The sequence below is a fragment of the Mesocricetus auratus genome, unplaced genomic scaffold, assembly GCF_017639785.1.
Source record: "Mesocricetus auratus isolate SY011 unplaced genomic scaffold, BCM_Maur_2.0 Super-Scaffold_100001, whole genome shotgun sequence".
NCBI classification, from domain to species: Eukaryota; Metazoa; Chordata; class Mammalia; order Rodentia; family Cricetidae; genus Mesocricetus; species Mesocricetus auratus.
This window is the reverse complement of record NW_024429187.1, coordinates 14,932,399-14,959,973: the sequence shown is the minus strand read 5'-3', so window position 1 is coordinate 14,959,973 and position 27,575 is coordinate 14,932,399. Positions and strand designations below refer to the sequence as shown.

Genomic DNA, 27,575 nt, shown 5'->3' with positions numbered 1-27,575 from the left:
ATTTCATCTGTGCGCATGCACACACACCACACGCACAGACACACACAGACACACACAGACACAGACACACACACACACACACACACACACACTCTTATGAGGAGCAGGGCTCTCATGTAGCCCATGCTGCCCTTAAACTTAACTATTACGAAGCTGTGGATGACCCTGAACTTCTGACCCTCCTGCCTCCACCTCCCAAGTGCTAAGACTATAGAGGTGTGCGGTCACACCCGTTTCTACGACGCTGAGTCAAATGCATGGCTTCGGGACACTAGGCAAGCACTCTTACCAACTGACCTATGACCTCGGAGCCTACGAACTATAATTAAACACCGGACAGTGTCTTCTTTCAACAGCAGTGACTGGAACAAAGCAGCTCACCTCTCCGAAAGCTCCCCGCCCTATAACCTTCAGCGACTCAAAGTCATCCAGGCCAAGTCTGGTCCTCTTGAGCCGTAAGAACTCTGTTTCTTTGCGAGCATGCTGTGATCGGCGTAACTTTTTCTATGAAAAATAGAATTTAGAAAAGATGATTTTTTAAAGTAACCCTGTATCAAAGGCAAGTATGATGTTAAAAGATGACAGACATAAAAACAGAGACAGGCCGTGGTGGAGCACGCCTTTAATCCCAGCACTAGGAGGCAGAGGCAGGTGGATCTCTGTGAGTTCAAAGCCAGCCTGGTCTACAGAGTGAGTTCCAGGACGACCAGGGCTACACGAGAGAGCTTGTCTTAGAAAACCCAACAAAACAAAGCAACAAAAAACAAAGGCACAGCAACTGGAGAGAAGTCTCAGCGCCTAAGACGTGTGATGTTCTTGTAGGGGACACGAGCTCTGCGTCCAGCGGCATCAGGTGACTCTGGCCTCCTCAGGCATTGCACGCTCACCACAAATCCACACTCACTCACACACATATAACTTTAAATAAACGAATGCATAGAGGTACGGTATCTTAATTATTATATGCTTGTCTATAATCTACTTGCCAATGTCAACTATTTACTAAGCAAGGGAAGAATAAAACAGTATTAAGAAAACATTTTAAAAACAATTGTTAAGGCTGGGCGTTGAAGGTGCACGCCTTTAATCCCAGCACTCGGGAGGCAGAGGCAGGAGGATCTCTGTGAGTTTAAGGCCAGCCTGGTCTACAGAGCTATTTCCAGGACAGCCTCCAAAGCAATACAGAGAAACCCTGTCTCGAAAAACAAAAACAAAAACAAAAACCAATTGTTAAGTCTGTACCCTTGAGAGTAGACTTTATGGACTACATCACCTTAACAAGTTTATTACATGTGTAAGTCAATGACTTCTGAATGGTAACTTAACTAACAAAAATAAATCCTAGACAATGCAGACACCAGGATTATTCTGGGATATGTATAGATACTCAGTGAGTAGCCCAGGCTTGCCTGGAACTCAAGGCAGTCCTCCTGCCCCAGTTCCTGAGCGCTGGGGTCACAGGTGTCCATCACCAGGCTCTGCTTTCTCTGACACTTGTTTCTACGGTCAGGGAATCTGCTCCAATTTTCCACTTTCCATGGCGCTGTCACTGCCACTGAAATCTGTGACCTGCAGAAGTCACCCAGCAGCAGTGTTCCCATGGAGATTTACTTAAGAGGAAAACCGATTCCTGCATAGATTTCAGCAAAGTGCGTGAAACTTCATACAACTTTCTAAGGACGTGAAATTGCAAAATAGTAATTACAAAGTAGCACTAAAACAGCCAAGTTAGCTGGGAATGGTGGCATGCACCTTCAATCCCAGCACTCAGGAAGCAGAGGCAGGCAGGGATCTATGAGTTCCAGGTCAGCCAAGACTATATAGAGACCCTGTCTCAAAAACAAAAGAAACCAACCAGCAAAACAAAACCATCCGAGTCAATACTATCACAGTAACACTCTGATTTGGCAAAGATAACAAAATAGGAACTATTAATAATCAACATTTTGAAACACCCAAAGGCTGCATCTGGAAATCATTTTCTTGTTCTAACCTCATTGACTCCTCGTCTAATAAAAGTCAAGTTCATGACACAGTGATAGTTCCAGTAGAGGCAGCACACAGTGGGAGGAGATAAAACCATTGAAGGTATTCAGTCTCTGCTCATGTTCAAGTGATCCTATCAACCTTGAGATCAGGGACACAAGTCACAGCACTCCATCAGTTTGGACACACTGCTCCCAAAGCAGCTCAAAGCAGAGCCACTCGCCCGTCCTGCACCTGTTTGTCTGTTGTAGAGTGTTAGGTGTCTCAACTAGAAGCTAGGTCTCTAATTAAGTCTGTACATCATCAAAACAGAGTTCTAATACTTGTAGCAGAGGTAGGAGGGAAACAAGAAATGTCTTCAGTTCACACTGTTCAGCTACATTAATATTTTTATCTTCAATTTATTTTATTTAATCATAAGAATGCTTTGCTTGAATGTATGTCTGTGCACCATGTGCATGCCTGGTGTTCACAGGATGGGAGGGGGTGTCAGATCCCCTGAAACTCAGGTTACAAATGGTTGCATTGAATCTGGGTCCTCCACAAGAACATCGAGTGCTTTCAATTGCTGAGCTGTCTCTCCAGTCTGCAATTTGATTTGTGGCAGGAGCATGCGTGCCTTTGTGTATGTGTGTGTGCTTTTGTGTGTGTGTGTGTGTGTGTGTGTGTGCGCGCGTGTGTGTGTGTGTGTGTGTGTGTGTGTGTGTGTGTACACCTTTGGATAGGAACCAGGTAATAAAGGAAATGAAGATATAGCAAATACTGTTTTATATATGTTATTTAAAAAAAATAGACTGCACTTACCTTGGGGTTTGGGAAACTTTAACCCTTTAAATAGTCTCATGCAGCTAAAATCACATATTTGTGTTGTGGAATATTAGCTGAAGATGTGTTACATTTGTTTATGCTGTGGAGCATTTGTTTAATGGTGCAAAGGTGTGTTGCATTCTTTTCTGTTGCATTTGCTTAACTCTGTGAAGCTGTGTTACTTTGTCTGAAATGCCTGACTGGTCTAATAAAGAGCTGAACGGCCAATAGCTAGGCAGGAGACAAAGGACAGGTGGGGCTGCCTGGCAGAGAGAATAAATAGAAGAGCAAAGAGGAGGAGAAAAAAAAAAAAAGGAGACGGAGACAGGATCAGAGGCCACCCAGCTACACAGCCAGCCATGGAGAAAGAAGGAAAGAAAGGAATATAGAATGGAGAAGGATAAAAGCTCAGAGGCAAAAGGTAGATGGGATAATTTATGAAAAGCTGGCTAGAAACAAGCCAAGCTAAGACTGGGCGTTCAAAAGTAAGAATAAGTCTCCATGTATTTATTTGGGAGTTGGGTGGCGGGCCTCCAAAGAGCAAGGAATAAAAATAACCAACTACATTTTGGTGTAGCAACATGAAGCTAGAATTTCCATAGCACTTGAGGAAACTTAAAAAACAAATGGGCATGTCTCCTTTAAGAGTTTCTGCCTTACAGCAAACCCTTGAACAGCCAGTGCATTAAGTAAGGGGGGGGGGGGGGAAGTTAAGCAAAAGAAAGAAAGAAAGAAAGACAAAGAAACAAACAAACAGGAAAAAAACCAAAACAAAAGCAGCAACAACAACAACAAACCCGCCAGAGTCCAAGCCTCAGCGTTCCAGAGCCCTGGGGGTTGAATGCAGTTCTCAGTCCGGCACCTCTGACCAGGCCTCCAGCTTTAGGCTTGGCTTTCATGGATTCAAGAAGCGGGCAGAGCCAGCTGCTACAGCCAGCGGAGGTCACTGCTTAGCAGTTTAAAGGCTCAGGTGGGCAAAAAGGGTTAGAGATACAAAGTAAAAGGTCCAGATGGGAAAATAAAACAATCCAAACCTCCAAATAGGTTCCGGTGTGTTTAACCATGTGCATAGGCTTAAGAAAAGAAAAGAAATACTTTAAAAATAATGAAGTCTTTAAAGAGAGAAGTAATATTAAAAGGAAAAGAATAAGCCACTCAAGATGGGAAATACACAGGGAGTCTGGACCCGGCGTGTTGCGGTACTGACCTTGAATTTTTGGTGGCTGCTAAGCAAAGGACAGCTGCTCAGAGTACGGGATTGAAAGGATGCTGAAATAACCAGCCTAGATATTTTAAGAATGCCTTGACTTTAAGAGGGAACTAAAAAACGCACTGCTTTGGAGAAGAGGTTTTGCTTGTGTTTCCACAGGAAATGAGAGAGGTTCCTTCAAGGATGATCGGGGAGACATCCTGAATCTTGACAGGAGATACATATCAACAAAGGTTTCAGCTGGTCTTCCCAGGACTTGACCATTATCCCAGTTTTCTCAGGGACCCTTAAAGATGACTTCTCCCACAGACGGAAGCAGTCTAGAGAACATTCCCAAGAATGGGGTGGATGATTGTTGGGTATTTGATAGGTTGTGGATGTTTGGTATCATTTAGGGGAATGTAAGGTAAAAAGACAGCTATTAATCTCAGATATTTTGCATTGGCATGGATTTTGGCACAATGATACAAATTTAAAGTTATTTTTGTTACACTGTATACACACGTCTGCTCTTGTTTGGGGTATTGTGCTTATGTAGCTCACTTAAAAATGCAATGTATAATTAAGAAATGAGGTTGGTAGTTAATCTATAGCGATCAAACTTGCTCTGTGCATGGGGTGGCAGCTCTGAGACTTGGCTGGTTTTAAACCCCAGAACTGGAGCTCTCTTTTTAAGGACCACTTGGTGGCGCTATGGCATTGCATCCCTCATGGCAATAAAAAGTGTCTGCTTTAATGTCTAATAGCACACAATAAATGGACACAAGGCTGTGGAAGATGGTTCTGAATGTTTCCTTCTCATGGTTACAAAACAGCACAGCATCACTCAGCTACAGAAACCTGTCTCATAAGAACAGAAGAGACCTAACTGTAGTTTCCTAAAGTGTGCTTATGATCTACAGACAAGAGTCTGCCAAAAAAACTAACACTAACACCAAAAATTACAGAGACTGAGAATCTGATAGGTTCTCACATGCCTGCGGGAACACAGCCCTTCAGCAACAAAAGGGGAGCCGCAATGTGCATGACGTCATTCCGAACAGAACACCGGCCCCAGGACACCCTACTCAGTGACGTCAGCCCTTGGGTCAGCACTGCAGTCCAGTGGTAGCTGAAGCACTTCCTGTGTCTGCTTAGGTGAACAGAAACAAGATTCCTGTGCTAACCAGGACTTCCCCCTCCTCAGGAAAGACCTGTGGGCGGGCGGCTGCTTCATGGCTCTCTTCTGCAGCTTAAATCACTTATTTTGGTTTTCCCGTTAATAAACATCCATTTTTTATGACTTTTGTTAATTAGCATATATCATATCCTCCCCTGTGTTTTGAGACAATCTGAGTTTGTGGCTGGCAATTCTCTTACCAGCCCCCTACCCCAGTGCTGGGATTAAAGACTCCATTCCTTTCTGAATGGCTCAGATTCTCAATCTGCAGGGTGCCCAGGCGTCTATAAAGCAGTCACGATATTTCAAAGCTCTGAGCTATTAAAGGGTTTAGCTAACAACTTCCTGTCAGCCACTGCTGTACACAGCCACACACAGTTTAACCATCTCACGGCTCACTCATGAACCACTGTTACAGAATAAATAAGAGTATTAACTGTCACTGGACAACTACACTTGGAGGTAGCTCAGTTGGAAAAGCGCTCATCTTGCAGACACAAGGACCCAAGTTTAATCCCCACGATTTATGCAAACATGCCAGGTGTGGTGGCATACTCTTACAATCTCAGTATTGGGAAGGCGGAAACAGACCAGCTGGCCAAGCAGCCTACCCTACCTAGTGAGCTCTACCTAGTGAGCTCCAGGTCAACAGGAAATAGAGAGTACTGCCCAGGACTGACACACCAGGCTGTCCTCTGGCCTCACATGCACCCCACATCTACACACACGTATGAGAAAAGTTTAAGTTTATTTTCTTTGAAGAAACAAGAAAGCCTAACCCCTTATCATGACAGCTCTAACACCGAAGAGAATGTCGTTTTATACACAGCGTAACCAAAGTCCAAGCACTGAGCATGACAATAAACACATAGGAATTTTAAATACCTTTACAGAAAAAGCAGAATGTTTAAAAACATATATTATGAACCACCAACTTTTAGAAGCAAAATGAAGTGACATTTTCTAAGAGTGACATTTCTAAGAATTAAGAAAAATCATTAGTGCCCGCCAGGGGGCACCACGACCGCTACAAACAGGCCTTCCCAGATGCTTGTTCTCTGCCACTTGGCAATTATTTTTAAAAGCTTAGAATTTTTTATGCAAGAGTCCAGACTTCCAGATCTTGTACAACAGGAACCTGGTCACAGTGGGCTAACAGAAGGGCAACTGTTTTGTAATCTGTCATCTGACATGGCAGAGCCTGAGCTCACGGTGTCTGACAGATGGCAGGTCTTCATTAACGGAAAGTGAGAGGCACAAACATATTACCAAAAAAGCAAAACAAAGCAAAACAAAATCAAAATCCACAACTTATTTCTTCCTCCTCCTCTTCCCTCCCTCTCTTCCTTTTCCCCCCAGACAGCGCCCTGCCATAAACCGCAGGCTGTCCTTCAATGTATAGTCTCCACTGTGCTCTATCCTGGAAACCTCTCCCTAAACTTACAATTAAGATTCTGTGTTTAAGATTTCTGTACTGGCCGGGCAGTGGTGGCACACACCTTTAATCCCACCACCCGGGAGGCAGAGGCAAGCGGATCTCTGAGTTCAAAGCCAGCCTGGTCTACAGAGTAGGGTGCACAGAGCAACCCTGTCTCCAAAACCAAAACCAAACAAAAACAGATTTCTGTATCAGCACAACCATTACTAGCTATAGGAAAGTTAAAATATTGATGAGAAAAACTAAGGAAAATGTTCCCACCTTTCTCTATAGACTAGGATGCAGTCCTTAAAGTACTCCTCTAACAAGAAAAACCAGGGCTTTAAGATACTTAGTCATTACACGTAAGTAGCTTTAACCCCTCCGAGCCCCGTAAGATGTCGGCTACGCCAGGCATACAGCGAAGGAAGCCTCGGGTGCGTTAGCTCCCTTGTCTCAAGCCATCACTTGGTGGTCAGCATTTTCATTTCAAGCTCCTTTCTGACCACTGAACAGTCAGTTGGTCAGCCTAGACCATAACTCATTCTCACCCAGAAAATAAAGCTTTTTCTTTTGTTTAGTAACTGCCCTAAAGCTAGCTTTCAACTTCCCTTCTCTACTGCCCTCTATAACACAGGCTCATTATTCTGCATGCACAGTTGCTACTTCTGTCGCAATGCTAGTCTGTGAAGATTTAAATCGGTGGCTATGTTCTCCATGAAACCTTTTCTGATCCCTGTATGGGGGGGGGGGTTGTGTTTCAAAGCTGTCTGTATTCCATAATCTATACATACTTTTCCTTGTTGCGAGGGGACTGTTGGGACTCGGACCAGGGTTTTGCAAGCACTCTGCCCTGAACTATCCTAGCAGGCCCTAACGTATACAGGCTGCTGTCATGCATGCGTGAGCCCTCCAATGCACATAACAATCTCTTGTTCCAATTCATAGAGTGCCTGAAGGCAAGGAGCCCACTGTTCTCCCACTACCAAGTACTTGTCCCAGTCCCTTCGTGCTCTGGGGTGTGACACCGAGTAACACAGGGTGCAGGCTCTACTCCCTGGAAAGACCGGGTTTCCAGGCTATCCACAAGGTCAGAAACTGTCAGTGTGGAATGTAGGACAAGCAGCTGAGCGATTAGGGAGCATTTCCCCGGGGAAGTTAGACGTTGGGGAGAAGAAAGTGCTTCAAGAGGCAGAAACAGCACATGAAAAGGGCCACAGATAGACAGGAAAAGAAAAATCACAGCAATTCAGCATTGGCCAAGGCTGAATGGTGTGCCAAGAGCTAAGGCTGGAGAGAAGCAGGCCACTGGAAAGAAGTATGCACCGCATCGTATTAACTTCTCTTCTATGACACAACACCACAAGCAAAGCAGCTCATAGGAGATGTTTCCACTCACGGTTCCAGAGGGTTAGAGCCCATGATGGCGGAGCAAAGGCATGGCAGAGCAGGAAGCCAAAGGACATCTTGAACCACAAGCAGGAAGCAGACAGAGCAAACTTGAAATGCTACGTCTTAGAACTCTCAAAGCCGGCTTCCAGCAACACACTTCCTCCAGCAAGGCCACATCTCCTGAGTCTCCCCTAAAAGCACCACCCACTGGGAACCAAGCATACAGACACTGAGAAGGGGGGCAGTGCAGGGGCATGACTTTCACTGACGCCATCACAGGCAGAAAGGACACTTAGCCAGACTTGTCTTCAGAGTACAGAAAAACCGGGGGCAGGAGGAAGAGACCATTTGACATTTACCAGCAAGATGCAAGGGAGCCTAAATTAGGGAGTAAACCACTTAAAAAATATTTAGAAAAAAAATGTGAGAAGAGGGAATTGATGGGCAGGTCTAGAGACCTCCCCTGTCCAGCACACACAGAACACGATGGATGGATGGGTGGGTGGGTGAGTGAGTGGATGGATGGATGGATGGACAGATGGTATACAGAGCCCATCTCTATCCCACACACACAGAACACAATGGATGGATGGATGGGTGGGTGGGTGGATGGATGGATGGACAGACAGATGGATGGACGGTGTACAGAGCCCATCTCTATCCCACACACACAGAACACGATGGATGGATGGATGGATGGATGGATGGATGGATGGATGGATGGATGGGTGGGTGGGTGGGTGGATGGATGGATGGACGGACAGATGGATGGACGGTGTACAGAGCCCATCTCTATCCCACACACACAGAACACGATGGATGGATGGATGGATGGATGGATGGATGGGTGGGTGGGTGGGTGGGTGGATGGATGGATGGATGGATGGGTGGGTGGATGGATGGATGGACGGACAGATGGATGGATGGTGTACAGAGCCCATCTCTATCCCACACACACAGAACACGATGGATGGATGGATGGATGGATGGATGGATGGATGGATGGATGGATGGATGGATGGGTGGGTGGGTGGGTGGGTGGGTGGATGGATGGATGGACGGACAGATGGATGGACGGTGTACAGAGCCCATCTCTATCCCACACACACAGAACACGATGGATGGATGGATGGATGGATGGATGGGTGGATGGGTGGATGGATGGATGAACAGACAGGCAGATAGTGTCCAGAGCCCATCCCTGTCCTACACACACAGAACAAGATGGATGGATGTATGATGGGTAGGTGGGTGGGTGGATGGATAGATGATGGATGGATAGTGTCCAGAGCCTGTCCCTTTCCTGCACACCCAGAATGCTGTGGGTGGTGTTCAGCAAATGTGATATTCTTGGTCATCCATCTCCTTTTCAGGTACCCACACAGCAACACAGTAAGAAGCCATTCAGATGGAGAAGCCTACATAGCCAAGCCACACAATCAGCTAACACCATTTAGTATAGATGGTTCCATTACCTCCTCATCTGCCAATCCTTCTTCTTCCATGGCCACTTCTAATTTCTTCTGCCTTTTCCAAAGAAAAAATAATTAGACTTTCTAAATGTGTTCCTGTTTCCAGTTAAGAACTGCAAGTATTTATTCAAGCCAATCACTGGGCACATTAAGCTAAGAAAATCTTTCAAATTGAACCAAGATTCAACTATTCACTGTGGTCAGGAATCTTTCTTGAGATACTCAGACTTAGCATTTTTCATACTGACCAGTATGTTTATCTCCCAGTACAAAATGACGTTCCCAACTCAGGAGACACTCGATGGCAGATACATATATTCTATTAAAATTATTTGAAAACTGAAAAGTCACATACGTATAGGATAACAACCACTGATCAGAACTTTTGCTTTTCTAGACACAGACAGGTTTGCTCTCTGGGTTTTTCTTTTTTTAAACGTGAAGTTAAGCCACGTATTTCCAATGGGGCTACAGATGTTAGCGAGGACTTTGGGGCATGTTTTGCCACTGACTCTTAAGTGAACAGTATTTCATGTCCACAGTGTTGGTTTTTCTCCTGTGTATCTGGACAACTCATCCTAAATTAGCTTTGGATTATACAACAGAAGACGAGCACTCCTGAATCTACCCAAATAGGGTCAAGGATTGAGGCTCAACTGCCACAGTCTGTATCTGCTGCTCACGAGAACCCAACGAAACATAAGCTCCTCTTAAGTCAGGACCTGGTACGTCCTGCTCCACGCCTCCTCCACGCCTTCTCAACACGTGGGAGCAATGCTCTTCCTAGTCAAATGTCACGTGGGAAGGGCTCCCACTGCACTGGTCAAAGCACATGCCCATTTTGTCGTCCCCCCCCACTGCCACTGCCTGCTCTCTCATGCGGCATCTGTGAACACCAGCTCCCTCACCACACTCCAAGTTTCACTGAGGGAAAATGACAGGCCATTGCTTTTCTCTGTTCCCACTAATACAACACAGCGCCACTAATGCTGCATATTAGCCAGCAGTTTCTAAAGCCGTCTCTCCAAAGGACTGCACAGAGTCCCAGCTGGAAAGATCTGTGTGAAACACAACTCACGTGTAACGCGAGCATGTGCCCGCAAGACGCTGGAAACCCAGAAGTGAAACAGGCAGCCAGGTGTGCTGTCGGTCCAGGCAACTTAACAGAGAGGGCAGGGCTCCCCATCCGGTCACAGGCAAGCAAGCTTTCAGCCTTTTACTGTACCTGGTTTCTCTCTCTTCATGCTGTAAGATTAGGTTGCTGTAAAAATTCTCCAGCGTGAGCTTGGCCACCGTCACTCTTTCCCTGGTGTGGTTGCTCATAGGAAAGGTAGTTGCTGTCCCAGCTGTCATTGCCATAGTAATGGGAACTGAAATGACATATTAAAAGCAAGTTCTTCAGCAGTTTTTAGAAAAACCAAACGTCCTGTTTCTTTTATCAAACTCTAAAAAATGTTTAGTTTCTACTAAGAATAATTCTTAGCACTAACCACTTTTCCCCCAACAGATGCACAGGTCCCAAAGCCAGGGAAATTAGTTCTGTGAGGGAAAAACCAGGAGTTAACTACAGGAGGACGCACTGGTGGCTGTCCACACATTGACAGGCACACTAGCTCACAAAAGGCCGTGTGCAGCAGTGTTCAAAAGAAGGACGCTCCGGTCCATTTCGCTGATCTATTGACCGCTCGTCAAACTTCGTAAGATTTTTGCCAATAGTTACATTCCCAATAAATGTGTCTCTGAAGATAGAATGCGGTTTCAATGGTGTCTATCAAACATACACGCAGGCACCAGCACTCTGGCAGGTGTATGTTTTAGAGATGGGGTCACCAATGCTCTCTCCACTCCAAATTCTGTTTCTGCAACAGCACAAGATGTAGGTAGCATTCCTGCCCCCCCCCCAGACTATGAGGTACATTTCATTTTCAAATGAGGCTCACGTGCCTCTGAAAACCAGGCCGTTAACTATAAAGACACATGAATCAGTTCTGAATAGCCTATGTCTGCTCAGAGGCATCTGAGTGTCAACTTTGATGAACCACTGGTATGAAGGTCATTTTAACTCTAGGAAGGCAAGGAATTTGGTAAGACAGCCGTTCCACAGACAGACAGATTGTTCTAACGGTCACTGTGGTAGCGCTTCTGCAACATTTGCTTACCACAGGCTTTGGTGAGCCAAAAAGACAGTGCAGCTAGCTCATACATAAAGGAGTTTTGGCACCTAGAAGAGGGTCCTAACCGACCATCTGGACGAGCGTCCCAAGTTCCACTCAGCTGACCAGCACTCCCTGAACACTTTGAACCACCCACCGCGGTGAAGACATGAAGACACCGGGCTCTGCTTGCAGACCCGAGCAGAGCTGGGAGCCAGGGATAGGAAAGAAACAAGGAGCTCCTTCCTGTTCATCATCGGGCACAGACTGGAAGTGTGTGATGTACCCGTGGTGAGCTCTCATTCCCCTCGCTGCCTCATGGCCCTGAGCACACAGTGTCCTACCGTGTGAGCCTCACACTCACCGCAAAGCTATTCTGCAGACCAGCTAACTTTCCGTTAACAAGCAGCTCACCCCACCCTTGCTTAAAACTTACAGGGGTTCCGCACACGCCACGTCAAATTAGCTCACAAAGCGTAGCTGGCGGACGCCAGCGATGGGCGTCTCAGGACAACTGCGTTTCATTTGGAGGACTTAGGACAGAAGCCCTCACGGCATCCTTGGAACAGGGAGCTGGAGCTGGGGGAGCTCACACAGCAACGGGCTGAGGAGTGGAGACTCAATCCCAACTTCAGCCTCCAGGGAGCCTACAGCCCATCACATGACCTCCCTTAAACCACCCGGATGTGTGGGAACCTGCAGCTCCTCTGTGGCTTGGCCTCGTCTCTGTCTCTCACCTCCGTGAGAAGACACAGCTCACTCACTCTTTGGTAGAAGGTCTCTGAATCTGCACCTCGGGCACTGATGTGCGTCACTGACGACCACTTGCCCACTGCTCTGAACTAGGACTTCTCCGGGCACTGTCTCCTAAACTCCTTTTAGGACATTTCGCCACCACGTCACAGCTGACACACAGGGTGGACGGATGGCGATGAACGATGGACACCACCTCATGGGAGGGATGAAATCTGGGAGACAGCGGGGCTCTCTGACACCTGGAGACAGAGACGCAGCCCTGATCCATCAGGATCGTAAGGTCTGACCCCAGCCACCCTTCCCAAGCGGGGGCTGCAACCTGTGCTCTGCTGACTTCACAGGCCCGGGGCCCTGTCAGGTTAATGCTGGGAAACCCATGGAAAGTCAGGGTACCCCTCTGTAATCGCTGCACATAGCTTTATTTAGAAATAAACTGCTGCATGATATAACAGCAATTCTTTAAGAATAACAGTAATAGAGAAAGTGTCCCAAGAATTGCCACAAGATCTGTAAGGACTCCACTGCTTTGACTGAACCCTAAGCAAAAGCATTTTTTTTTAACCCCAGAATCCCAGGGCTCGTTCTGTTCCGAGATCAGACTCGGAAAAGGCGAAAGTCGGGAAAAAGAAACGGCCGTGCCACACGGTCAGTATCTCCCAAATCAAGTCTGCTGTCATGATTTGGGGGTGGGGGGAACCAAAGAATCAAAGCCTTCCAGGAAATTTAAGAAACCTAGATTACAGTTGAGGAAGACGCCTGGGGCAAAAGTCGCCAGCTCTCCTGTATCAGCCTGTGTGAGCCTTCAAGTGCAGGCAGGCAGTATCCTAGAGAGCCTCCGGAGGGCCCAGGATGATGATGACAGGAACAGCCAAATTGGCCAAACTTTCCCGTAGGAACAGGTCTGGGCCACAGGAGAAAGGAAGATGGCTAAGTAAAATCTTGGAAGACATTTTTGCATAGCACATACATGTGTAAGGGAAAATAAAACAATTTTTTTCTCTGTGACTTTGGAGGCTGTCCTGGAACTCGCTCTTGTAGACCAGGCTGGTCTCGAACTCACAGAGTTTCACCTGCCTCTGCCTCTCAAGTGTTGGGATTAAAGGCGTGCGCAGCCACCACCTGGCTTAAAACGATTCCCAAGTCCCAGAGAGTGCTGGCACTAAAAACATAGAGAGGACAAACGAGGTCCTCAGACACGCATTACTGAATCTGGATCTTTATAAAGAATAAGCAGATGAGACCTCCTTCCTCCCCAGGTGATGGAGGAACAAACTTTACTCCAAAACACAAAACTGACGTCAACGAAAAACTACTTTTAGGCACTTTATAACTGTCATTAGAACAGTCTTCCCATTCTTGTTAGGCACACCCGGAAGTCCACACGGCTTGACTGAAAACCAGGTCAGAGCAAATGCGGTTCACCGTTTCCGTAGTCAATGCCTGCAGCACTCTGAGTGCCATGCAAACAAGCATTCCAATTTAGCCAAGTTCAATCCATACATACGCCCCGTCTACAATCACTTCCCTTGGGTTCAAAGCCGCAAAACCACCTGGTGCTGCGTTTACCTTCAGAAGGGAGTTTTCCTTCTGAGGTGGGTGTGCAGTGAAGTCCAACCCCAGGCCTTGGCAAGATTAGCTTTTATAAGGAAGAGCTCTTTTTCTAACCAGACACGGGCAGTCTTTAATTTTTTTTAGTGATACAAAAATGAAGAAATGCTCAAACTTTTCAAAGAGTGATCTAGATCAGAAGTTGTTATACTGTAAACCCACACCTTTAACAAACTTAATGCTGGTCTTTGTCTTTTAAGGCTGGTCTTTGTCTTTTATGAAAGCCTTTCCTCTAGCCAGAAAAAGACAAGATACAACTTGCAAGCCTAGAATTCCTAGAAACATACACTAGTGCCCTTCAATTTTCTGTTCACTTAAACAAATGACCCCCAATTCATCATGGAGATACTATCAACAGTGAAGTTCAGCATTCTTTAGTTTAGCAGAAGCGACACACACACACACACACACACACACACACACACATGTGCGCGCGCAAATGCACGCATGCACACACACACTCGCACATCTATAAACAGAAGTGTGTCTCCATTACAGCAAAACTCAAAGGCAGAACGTAGCAGCCTTCACCTGACCCTAATTTCGCATCACTATCTCTAATGCTATTGGAATGGCTGGCAGTGTGAAGTCTCCTAATCCATCCTGTCTGTGGTCTTGATGCCTGAAGCTGCGGCACTCCCAGATGCTGGGTCCCTGATGAAGGAGCAGCCAGCCACAGCCTCTTCCCCGGTGTAGATGAGAAAGCCAGAAGTTCAGTCAGCTCAAGTTCAACACTAAGTATATATTAAAACACCAAAATATATTATGTATGTGGAGGTCATAAGCAGCCTTTTAACACTGCATCCGTAAACAAAGACCTTAAAAGGACAATAGATAAAAAGAGCATAAACTACACGTGTCCAACATCACTGTCCATCAAAGCACAGGCAGGCTACCAGATGCTCTCCGCCCTGAAGCAGCGTGCTCCCCCAGGAGTGAGCCTGCATCATGGCACAGAGCCAGCACCCTGAACCACAGTGGACCTGGGTTCTGTCCTAGGAACCGAAGGACTCTGACAAGAGCTGATGTCATGGATGAGGAGTGAGGAAAACCCTGGAGTGAGTTTCTCAGTCACATCTCAGACTTCCTTTGAGGGAAGTCTCACAGGGACCCTCAAAACTGCCTTATTACGGGGCTCGAATTACCAGTCTTTTCAAGTGCCTTCCCTGCCGACGACTCGAGGAGGACCCGAAGGCTTACACTGAAGTCACTATCGAGGCAGAACAAGCCTGCACTCGCTCCGTTCGACTGCGGTCCAGCAGGGTAAGGGAAGGGAACTTCTAACACAGAGAGAAGAGAGAGAGACACCCTCCAGATGTGAGGAGGAGCCTGCCCCCTTCACGCCCTCCGTATCCCAAAGAAGCTCTGCCCGACAGACCCGATGCAGCTACCGTGCCAAAAGGTGAGGGCCTGGTGTGAAGGACAACCCCCTGCGATTGGACACGGCACCGGAACGGGCATGCATGGCGAGAGGTGGTGTGCTGTGACATCTGGTTAGGGGAGGAGCCAGCTGGGGAAGCAGCCTGGCCAAGTGACTCAGCCAGGATACGTGTAAAGCATGGGCATCTGGGGGCACTTCCCTTTCCTAACAGTGAACTTCGGATAGGCATATACACACGCTCTATCACTCACATGCATACACGTGAACACTCTTACTCTCTCACACACACTCATATTCATGCGCACACGCACTCACATACGGGCACACAGGCATTCACACTGAGAGGGAGGGAGTGAACTTGTGTGTGAGCATTAGTCCTGTCAACTGAAAAGTCAGAGGAGACTTGACTAACTGAACAACTCTGAAATACAAATGCCCCTTTATGGAAGCAAGAAATCAGGACTAAAATTCAAGTGTTTAGCTTAAAGTCTAAGGAGCCACGAGTGACTTTTACTAATTTTGAATCATTCTAATTCTACCAAGACACTTTTTTGGCCATCCCAAGTGACCAAAGACACTGCTCCCAGCTAAAAGCAGACACACGTGACTTGTGACTGACACTGTGCTAAACACACAGACCACTCAACTTCAGCCACCCTGACAAGATCCAGAAGGGGCGTGTCCCATTAACACATCGAAAACACATTAGAGTACAAAAATCTTTAAAGTTTAAAAAAAAAATGTAAGTGCTAATGACCATCTGAGCAATTTATCACCCAGCACTAAACAGCACTGAAACAGAACCTGGATTTGTGTGTGTGTGTGTGTGTGTGTGTGTGTGTGTGTGTGTGTGTGTGTGTGTGAGTGTGTGTGAGTGAGAGAGAGAGTATGCGTGTGTAGAAAAAAGTATCTAGAATAGAATAAAAATAATCTGTAGCAACCTGTCACCAAGGACAACCTTTAATTAACCTAAGAACTCAGGAAACCCTCCATAAAGCAGTGACTGAGTTAACGTCTATCCAGAACTTCCTAGACTCTAGCACAGGCTCTGCTATGGAAAATACAGCTGAGGGCAGGGTAAGACCTTCAAAATCCAATTCTGCTTAGAGAACACTGTCACTTTCAGTGATGTAAAGACCATCTTATCTGTCACTAAGGGACAGAGCCACCCCTCCACCCCCCTGACCCTCCAGAAGTGAAGCCCACAGACACGTGGGAGAACGGTGTATGTAACCCACACGCATGGTGTGGAGGGACAGGCTATGTGGCAGCCTACAGTGAAGCTGAGAGTGCCCAGGGCAGTGGCAATCCAGGACACTGTACCGTCCTAAAGAGAAGCCAAAGCCAACACTGACATGGGGACCAGCCACGGTCTACTCTAACACAGGATCCCAATCTAGTCCTAGTTACTGACTCCTTCTTACCTTATGATGAGTGGGTCAAAAAGCCGACTTCAAAGAAGGGAAATTAACCACGGGACTTCCTGACAGCTGCACTGATGCCCACTACAGAAGAATCTTGGTTTTTTGTTTGCATATTTCTTTGACAACAATGAATTAAAGTATGTTTCTATGATTTGTAAAACAATTACTTCTTCTCCTCCTCCTCCTCCTCCTCTTCTTCTTCTTCATAGGGTCTCACTATGATCTGGCCAGCCTGGAACTCTCTGTGTAGAGCAGGCTGGCCTCTCATTCACAGAAATGTGTCTGCCTTTGTTTCCAGAGTGTTGGGACTAAAAGTGTACACCACACCAAGCCTGCCTCCCTGGTTTAAGTCTTCTGTTGCAGTTGTCTATGGGAAATCTCATTCATTCTTGAAACCAGGAGCACCTCTGGGCGCCACAGCTGAAACCGCACCACTGTGCTAACAGTTTTTTAGGTGACTCCATGTTCCCAGCATAGAAAAGCCTCACAGTATGAAGAACTTGGCTATTTCAGGAGGATGGAGATTATATTTCAGGAGACTTATATTCCTATAAATCCACAGGTTCACATCAAACAAAAGATTAAGTAAAATTAGTTGAAAACTCAGATTTGGGTACCTGGATATTAAGTTCTTTGTTCTTTTTTTTTTTTGAGTCAACATACATAAGTTATCACGTGTGTGAAGGTCAGTTCTCCCCTCCACTTTGTTGGAGGCAGTCTCTCCTTGCTGTTCCCTCTGCATATGCCAAGCTAGCCAGCGACACCTTCTGAGAGTTCTCCTGTCTCTATGTCCATTCTCACTGTAGCAGACCTAGGAGTTCAGATGTTCAAGCTACCATCTCTGGCTTTGCATGGGTACCACCAGGGGTCTGACTTCAGGTCCTCAGACTTGCATGGCAGGAGCTCCATCCAGAGTTGTCTCTCCAGCCCCTTTTGCTATTAAAAACAGGAACACATCGCAGTCTGGATAATGCATTGCTGGCCATCGTCCAAGCGCCCCCCCCCCACCGCCCTTGTCACTGCTATCCTCCTGGGGGCTGCAGGCTGTGCTCAGCACACTCAAGGCCCATCTTTTTAATGGACTCTCAATTATGTCAGAGTTTTAAAATAGACACTGCCTATGCTTAAGTTTCCAAATGCTTTACTGTCTGGGCAGGAAGCTTAGTCACCACTTTAGGGGAGAGAGGATCCTGGCACAGGCGCCCTGCCGGGGAACCGGGGGTGAAGTTCAGGACCAAGCTACCTTTAGATGGTCCCTGTGAGCCTGACAGTCTCAGGGCCCCAGAAGGAACATTGTGGGAGGTGCCGCCTCCTGAGAAAGAAGCTCCTCTTATCTGTTTGGCAGCCTGTGCTCAAAGTTCTTCTTACAGCTAACCCAATTCTCTTCCACTCAAAGGCATTTGATTTCTCATATTTTCCATAAAGTGAAAACCTTCACTGCAGCAAGTATCTTGCTCAAATGCCGGGCGGGGGAGGGAACACACACACACACACACATGACATGACAGCTGGAGTCTGCACTGGTTTTGATTCTTTTTCACTGCACAATCAGTGAGGTTTTTTTAAATAAATTTTATTTAAATTAGAAACAATCTTATTTTACATATCAAGCCCAGTTCCCGCTCCCTCCCCCCCCACTCCCAAGAGAGAGTGAGGCCTTCCATGGGGGATCATCAAAGTCTGTCAGTCATTTGGGGGAGGGCCTAGGCTGAGAGAGTATCCCTCCATGGGCTCCCAAAGTCCATTCGTGCACTAGGGTTAAATACTGGTTCCCCTGCCAGAGGCCCCATAGACTGCCAAGGCCTCCTAACTGACACCCACATTCAGGGGGCCTGGTTGGGTCTTATGTTGGTTCTCCATCTGTCAGACTGGGGTCCGTGAGCTCCCACTTGCTCAGGCCAGCTGTTTCTGTGGGTTTCCCCACATGGTCTTGAACCCTTTGTTCATCCATTCTCCCTAAGTTCTTAAACTTCCATCAGTTTTATTAAGGGAAGAACCGCTACGGTATGCAAGAAACCAATGTGTAAATGACATCAACTTTAGACATGTGCATATACCTGAAACTGCTACTTGAGAATTTTCAAGGTGCCCTCCCTGGCACTGGCAAGTCTTGTGATGAAAGCAACAGCGTCTGGGAGCTGCCGTGTCAGGCACAGAGCCTAGCGTGCAGTGTCCTTTTATCTTTGCTGTGTGCGAAGCGGGTGGCTTTCAAAGTCAGGGACGAGGAGACAGGTTGGGTTACATCCAGTTACAGAACCAATAAATGCACCAGAGCCCTGCTCTGAATGCACTCAGCCATGTGTTATTAGTGCTTTCACTTCAGTGAGCCTGCGGCGCCTGGAACCAACCGGGGGCCTTGGATATGCAAAGAAGGTGTCTTCCACTTCCACCAGCCCAGCCCAGCCTCCCTCACTGAACAGAGAGTCTGTCCTTAACACCAAGTTCTTTATAACCAATTTTATTTATCTCACTTCTTTCCATCTTAGGAAAAAGAAACAAATCCAGGCTTTCACAAACTAGTGCCTCTTGAGAATGTTAATGGAAGGGGTTGGAGAGATGGGAGTATACTAGCTGCTCTTGCAGGGGTCCTGGGTTCAGTTCCCAGCACCTATGGGGTGGCTCATAACCATCTACAACTCCAGTTCCAGGATATCTGATTCCCTCCTCTGACCTCCATGGGCACCAGGCACAGATGTCGTATTCATACATATACACACAGGAAGAAATATTCACACACATAAAATAAAATGAACAATTCTAAAAAAAATTAAAAAAAAAAAGAATGTCACAACATCCTTAAAAACTAGGTGAGGAACCCAGTATGGTGGCACATGCCTTTCATCTCAGCACTTGGGGAGCTGTAAGCTCAAGATCAGCTTGAAAGCTGGGCGTTGGCCCATGCCTTTAATCCCAGCACTTGGGAGGCAGAGGCAAGCAGATCTCTATTAGTTTGAGATCAGCCTGGTGTCTACCAAGAGAGTTCCAGGACAGTCTCCAAAACAATACAGAGAAACCCTGTTTTGAAAAAAAAAAAGATCAGCTTGCAAGTTTCAGCTCAGCCTTTAAAGACTGTCTTTAAAAAATAAGAAGGAAAAAAAGAATACATGACCTAAGACTAGATGGTGTGGACGAGCAGAACACAGCTGACTGACCTACATGTGTACCCTTCTTCACTGGTACCACAGGAAACCCAACTGTCATTTGCATGGCTGTAGGATGTATCATCTGTAAGATGTATCATCTGTAGGATGTATCATCTGTAGGATGTATCATCTGTAGGATGTATCTCTAGGATGTATCATCTGTAGGATGTATTTGTAAGATGTATCATCTGTAGGATGTATCTGTAGGATGTATCTGTAGGATGTATCTGTAGGATGTATCATTTGTGGGATGTATCTGTAGGATGTATCTGTAGGATGTATCATCTGTAGGATGTATCATCTGTAGGATGTATCATCTGTAGGATGTATCTGTAGGATGTATCATCTGTAGGATGTATCTGTAAGATGTATCATCTGTAGGATGTATCATCTGTAGGATGTATCTGTAAGATGTATCATCTGTAGGATGTATCATCTGTAGGATGTATCTGTAGGATGTATCATCTGTAAGATGTATCTGTAGAATGTATCATCTGTAGGATGTACCATCTGTAGGATGTATCTGCTTAGGAGTCCTCTCACCTCCCTGCCATCAGCTGTACCTTCCAGCAAAACGTGGAGTCTGACACCCTCAGGAGCCTTTACTTGGAGAAAATGTGGCTCACCACCCAGGCTCACCATCCAGCCCCAGTCTTACTTATCCTCAGCCCGATTCTGGTTCCTTGGCCAAGGTATTTCTGCTACTATAGACACAAGGATTGAAATGAAAGACGGTTTTCTGAAACCCCTGTCTAAACGTTACATACGAACTGACAGCATCGGTCATAGGTACAGACGGCAAAATAAGATATTTAAAAACCCACTAGCTAGTGGGAACGAGGGAGATGGTGACACCTGCCACGCCAGTAACTCAAGGAGGACTACGAGTTTGCAGTCAGCCTGGGCTGCACAGCCAGATAACAAACAAACAAGCCTTCTAGTGTTGGCCTGCCACGTGGGTTTCCAGGGCAACAGCAGTAAAACAAAGCAGGCAGGAGTGACACGGTGGTCACACCATGAAGACGGTGGGTGTGATAGGCAGCAGAAGTGTGAGGGCATGAAATAAACACACAATGTTGTTGCGTCTACAATACCGCTGTAGACTCACCCAGGTAGGCATCGGGTGCAAAAACAAATGGCCTGGGTGGGACTCTATGATAGCAGCAGGGCTTCAGAAAAGGGACAGACTCATGTCAGCTACAGTGCCAGATACAAACAGAGCAGGTAGCTCAGCTTAACCCTAACTCAATACCTGGTGGAGATGCTGGGGCTACTGGAAGGATGCTCGTAGTCACAGGACAGTGATGTAAAGGCAAGTGTCTCCCACTGGCCAGATCCGGCCCCTCTAGACCAGCTAGGGAGGCCCTTACCAGCCCGATCCTGACACAGTCCCTCGTCAAGATGAGCCCTGCATCCAGCCAGTTTCCTGACGTGATGGAAAGTTACCAGTATAGAAGACGCAGTGTGTGAGCGTGTCTATTTCTGGAAAGAAGCAGTTCTTTCCAAAAGTACTGAATCAGAAATTTTTACCAGCGCTAGATTTGGTTAAGAAAAAGGGAATAGGGTAATTTTTAGTTAAGTAAACAGGATGGACGTTCTGTCTCCTTCCAAGAAGCAAAATTTAAAGCTACGCACAGCTGGGAAATTACTCCAGAGGGACTGGGGCAGAACTTGCTTTAAAAAAAGTTATTACAAAAATATTTAATTACATGCAAATTACACAGTTGTTTTTACCTTTTTAAAATTTACTCATTTAATTGGCGTTAAAAAATGTATGTCTATTTATAGGCTGCCACATGATTCTGGACGCACGCCATATAACAGAGCAGACAATGGCCAAAGACAGGACTGCACAGGACAGCAGGGACCAGACAGGGAAGGACTGTGAATGTGAAGCCCAGAAGCCCCAGCACCACTGTGGAAGGTGACAAGGACGCCATGCTAGAGACTCCAGCCAGGAGAGGAGTGCTCCAGCTCACAGTGCAGCACGTGGATGCACGGAGGACAGAGAAAGGAAGAGGGGGGAGGCTTACTCAGCAGTTAGGAGACAGTGGGGACGGCCCAGCGGGCTGGAGGCCTGAGGCACAGGCAGCATCAGGAGAGTTCCAAGACCTCATTAAAGTGCTCCCTGGGCTTTAGAGGGAAGAAAAGAGAACACGGTGAGTTAAAGGTGTAAGGAAGAATGAATGTGCAATAATGGTAATATGCTCCTTTTCCGCAGCAGAAAAGACCTTTAAAGTGCGTATCTCAGCTACACTCCTCCGGATCTTTCAAGATAAGTAGAAATTTTCAGGAATAGCCTTAAGAGTTCCCCAAATGGGTGGCAGCTTCTAGGACAACATGCTGTACACAGTAGGTTCCTAATTAACAGGGAGTGTGTTTTGAAAGTGACAAATGTTAAACTCACAAAAGCTTGTTCTGCCTGGTCCCTGCCACACAGTACAGGTGGCAACTCCTTGCTGACTGGCAGATATTAATGACGTGATGGAGTACATATATCATGTCTGATGGCTCCATACACTTCCGTTTTTTACGGCAGAACTATACAGAACACTCTCCCTGTGCTGACGTAACAGGTGCTTATATCGCTACCCCTCAGGAAAGAAGCAATCAGACCAGATGACAAACTACATGGGCTTTTGCTTCCCCTTTTACAGTAAAACAGCGATTTTTTCCCTCAGAAATATTATTTGTGGCCAGACTTCATAGTGTGCACCTGTAATTCTAGCTCTTGGGAAGTAGAAACAGGAAGGTCAAGCGTTCACGGTCTCAACCACGAGACTCTGGTGGAACACCTGACTGACAGGCGAGAGGCCCTAAGTAAGTCAGGGACCCAGCCTTGAAAAAGAACAATTAAACATGAAAATGCAGGGCCCCACCGCTGTTCTGAGGGCCTTGTTCTTTTAATTACTTCCTCCACTATTTCCTCTCCCTCTGTGTACTGACCCTGGGTCTCGCTACACAGCCCTGTTAGCTTTGAAGTCTTCCTCCTACCTCAGGCACCCAAGTGCTAGGGTGACAGGTGTGAGCCACCACGCCTGTATTTCATACACCACCTTCTCGGCATCAGCTGTGTATGACCAAATGTCACAGGCTTGAAGTGTGATTACTCTATCCTATGTCCTTACATTTAGAAAATATTAACACTACTCCAAAGTAACTGACAATGACAATATAATTCAAAATAATCGTTGACATTAGCCGTGTGCCGGGTAATACACACCTTGACACACACCATCTCAGCTCATGCTAGAGCGTCACTTCACCCTGCAGAAGACACCGGCCCTAGGAACAGACACAGCTTCCTCAAGCGTTACAGCCAACGCCAGCCTGACTCAACAGCCAAGGCCTTTCTTGCACTGTGCATTCCTGTTCCTCCCAAGCATGGGGTATCTGGGCAGACACGCATTCTTCCTGATAAAGACAAAGAAGTTTGACGCTTGAAAGGTTAACGCTTAGACAAGAATAAGTGAAAAAGGAAGGCGCTGTGAGTGGCCAACTCGGGCCCTTCCCACTCTACCTCCAAGACCTGCTCCCTGTGGATCAGCAGAGAGAACAGTCCCCACAAAGTAAAGACAGGAAAGTTATACACGATGGCTCTGTCGGCAGTCAAGGTCCTGAGGGTCTTAAAGAAACATTAAAGTTCCCTATGACACCCAAGGCCCCTACACACCCACAGGAGCTGCTGCGGTCCATCCCTGCACGATAAGGACACTAAACTCTTTCCTTAGAACCTAAGTCTTTTTCTTCCTTTTTAAAAATGGAAACAGAGTTGTCACTGTAGATCATGCTGGCCTCAAATTCCTCATGCTCTGCCTCTCTTGTTGGGGGCTCACACCTGTGAGCCCCATGCCCTGCTCCAGACCCAGCTTCCCAAAGTCATGGGTCCCAGCTCTCTCTCTTCTGCACATTAGCTGCCATAGTTTTTATTACATTGGGCTCTGAGAATGTCTACAATTCAGTTCTCCCAGAGCAAACAGATTCAACAACTCTGATACACTGTGCACATAGGTACAGTGGGCCGTGAGAAAACATAAAAACAATTAGCGTTGACTTTGTAACTCAAGGAGAGAGAGTGTCAAGAGAACCCACCCTAGAATACACAGAGGCCCAGTCCAGTCATCATACACAGGAGTCTGGATTTCCTTCCAAGACAAATATGGAATTCAATCAGTTTGCTGCCTTCCATAGGGCGAGTTCATTTTTAGTCCTTATTTGACCACACAAAGGCGGGAAAGGGGAGACTTTTCCTCTCCTTCCTTGAGGAGGCAAGAGAGGAAAAATGCAATATTTAAAGTTCATGGCACAATTTAAAAACTTTTCCATTAATGTGCACACCCAGCTGAGTCATGTGCCTAAGCCCTCAGGGGGCCACCTCAGCCCTGGCCTTCCTAGCCATGGTCCTTCCAGCTCTGCCCATCCTCAAATTGAAGGGGTGAGGAACCCTAGCGTGCCTCTGTCTTTCTGCTAACATACCATAATCTTTTCTAAGTACTGGCTTTTACTCATGAAGTCTATCTACACACGAATCAGTACACAAGCCACAGCCAGGGAAAACTGTACTGGAAGCAGCCAACTGCACAGAAACATCAGCTTCAAGAAAACTCACAAGTCCATGAGATGCTTTAAGTCCAAATCTACGGTGAAGAGGAAAAAGCCAAGGAACATGCAGACACTTTCAGATGTGCTTAGTGACGTCCACACGGCTATGCTAGAGTGATTAGGTTCTGGAAGACAGCTAAGTCAGTGAAGCGTGAGGACTTGAGTCCATGCCCACAAGGCACACAGCATGGCCTGGGCTTGCAATTCCAGTACAGTGAGCAAGAGGGGGAAGACAGGCAGACCCATGGGACTCGATGGCCAGTGAGAGATGTCATTCCGCCTCAAAGATGTTTCTCAGGGTGACGCTTCAGAGAAACACGCACACACACACAGACACAGACACACACACAGAGACACACACACACAGAGACACACACGATACAGTGTGACTCTCTCTCTCTCTCTCTCTCTCTCTCTCTCTCTCTCTCTCTCTCTCTCTCTCTCTCTCAACTATGCCCATATGGACATAGTAACTATTCAAGCTTGAGAGCTAGTGGAGTCCTCTGTAGTGTTTTCTGTACCATTACTCCCTGACTCTCCAGGGCACACGACCCGTGGAGGACTGAGCTAAAGGCACAGGCATCTGAAATCCTTCAGATCACTGTCAACTCACTGAGACACATGAACTATTCACGTGGGATCCTCCAGCAACTAGCTCCAAGCCTTGCTCTGGTCCTAACTAACACTGTGGGGCCCTAAGCATCACACTGAAGTATGTTTTCTCCACTTTCTGGCTATTACATCTTTAGGTAAGGTCTCTTAAAACTATAAATGAGTATTTTCTTCAGAGAGCAAGTTGATAAAGTGTCTGCTTCTAAGATTCGGCAAAAGGCACTGCTGAGTTGAAAGTCCCACCCCATTGTACGATCTTAGACAAGTGACTCCGCCTGTCCAGGTCTTGGTATGGAAAGAACAGAATACCTGTGGGACACTGGACACAGGTACGGTCGACCTGAAGAAACTGCACTGTCACTGCCAGGACACCATCCCTGTTGTGTGTTTACACTGTGAACACTCTTGGCACCATCTTCTGGTAAGAGAGAAGATATCACAGAGTAGTCAGGGTCTCTGAGGTATAAGCTAAAGGAAGTAACACACGGACAGGCCAGCAAGTCGCACACTCCAAGGAACTTCAGTCTAAGGCTTCACACCACATGACCCAAGCAGAGTATCAGCTCATCTTAGCTGGTGGTCTTCCCATCACTTTCACAGAGGCAGGGAGACCATGCTCATCCTCAAACAGGAGTTCAAGGACAGTCTGTGTTGCAGGAGACCCTATTTCCAAAAACGACAAACAAAATATATTTTCTCTCCCTGGGCTGCTACTACAGATCCCGAAGTCACATCTGGTGAGACAGGGCGGTCTCCAACTCAATGAAATGATTGCTAACGATATTCTGATAGACCCTAGCACAACTGTCATCAGAAAGAAAACCTTTACCTGGCCACTGACAGAAACAGAGGCAGACCCACAGCCAAACATTGGGTGGAGCTCAGGGAGTCCTGCAGAAGAGGAGGAAGGAGTGTACGAGCCTGTGGGGTCAAGGACACCCAAGAAAACCCACAGAACCAACTGACCCAGTCACCGGGAGCCTGCATGGGACTAACCTAGGACCCCTCATGCATGCATGTGTGTGTGTGTGTGTGTGTGTGTGTGAGAGAGAGAGAGAGAGAGAGAGAGAGAGAGAGAGAGAGAGAGAGAGAGAGAGAGAGAGAGAGAGAGAGAGAGAGAGAGAGAGAGAGAGAGAGAGAGAGCTGCCATCATAAAGGGCTAAGCATCCCTTATCTGAAACATTTGGGGCTGGAAACTTGTGTCCCCAGAAGGAAGAGCTCAGCATAGCAGTGGTTAATACTCTTCTGCTGCAGGCACTGGGAAACATTAGCATCAGGATTCACACAGACTCTTCTAGGGCCCATGCTCCATCCAATGTAGTCTGGGAAGCACTTTAAGCTGAGGAGCCACCCAGATGGACCAAGGAGGAAGCAGCAGCCTGACTTCTGTCCAGCAGCTCATGAACAGGAGACCACCTCAGCCATCTGCAAACAGTGTGAAGCCAATGAGACCCACAGAGTCGGACACACGGTACAGAACAGCGGTGACCGAGCCACGCGGCGGAATGCAGATTAATAAACGTGTTAATTTAAGTTATAAGAGTTAACTGGGAAAAAGCCAAGCTCTCATAATTAATAATAAGTTTCCATGTCATTATTTAAGGTTATTTGTATTATTACATGTGTATGTACATATGTGTGTGTTTCTACTCTTGTTTAAGGTACTGTACTTATGCTGCTCATTTAAAAAATGTAAAGTTCTAGTCCTTGAAAGCTATTTAGGATAATAAAGAAATACAGGATTAGTAGTTAAGCCATCTAAAACAATCAAATTTGTGGCCCTGTCAGGTATGTTTTCAGGGTCAAACAGAGATTTATTTTAGATAGGTGGTCTTCAAACACGCCAGAGATCTACAGAATATGGCATTTAAGATGTTTTAATAACGTAAGGCTCTCATGACAATGAGACACGTCTATTCCTGGCAGCACCAGTTTACTTCAAAAAAGGATGATGGGCACTGAGGAACCTCCACATGGAGTTTGTTTCCAATGTGGCAAAGCCACTTGGACAAGAAACTGCCCTTGCCTTAACTGCTGACAATAAGCTGTCCAAACTGGACAGTCGGGACACAAAAAGGTGACTGCTGAACTTCGCCAAGACCAGTTAGGACAGTCCTTCAACATTCCTGCTTCACAGAAAAGTCTGCCAAGATCTTTTAGGCCTGTTGACTAAAGATGGATGAACCAACATTACAGAGGAACCTTGAGTGACTGTCCAGGCAGCAAGCTGTCTTGGTCATTTCTATAGTTTTAGAAGTTGCTTGCTCTATACTTCCCGTTTACTCAGGTAATATTTTATCCTTCTTGGGTCTCTGATGGGGGTTGAAGACTGGATAATTATACAGTTTTGTTACTAAACTAAAAAAAAACTTAACAAAAGAGATGCAAAAGTTTATAAAGGTTGAGACATAAAAACTTAAATTGCTCATCTAAGAAGAAGTTTCATGGTCTAA

At 46.4% G+C, this 27,575-nt stretch overlaps 1 protein-coding gene across 5 annotated transcripts in view; it reads right to left on the bottom strand.

The window, feature by feature from the left end:
* Window positions 1-27,575, bottom strand: part of Stk38l (serine/threonine kinase 38 like) — a 58,670-nt gene that overhangs the window by 11,077 nt on the left and 20,018 nt on the right. Inside the window, exons 1-4 of one of the 5 annotated variants that reach the window (XM_005072939.4) lie at window positions 21,942-22,089; window positions 10,669-10,813; window positions 9,447-9,498; window positions 382-504 (exon numbers count right to left, since the gene is read on the bottom strand). In XM_005072939.4, the coding sequence (XP_005072996.1) occupies window positions 382-504; window positions 9,447-9,498; window positions 10,669-10,802 (309 nt within the window). In that variant the 5' untranslated portion in view covers window positions 10,803-10,813; window positions 21,942-22,089. Of the gene's footprint in view, window positions 1-381; window positions 505-9,446; window positions 9,499-10,668; window positions 10,814-15,105; window positions 15,305-17,382; window positions 17,633-21,941; window positions 22,090-27,575 lie in introns of those variants that run through there. The other 4 variants (XM_040743619.1, XM_013115549.3, XM_040743618.1 and 1 more) reach the window with 4 other exon arrangements.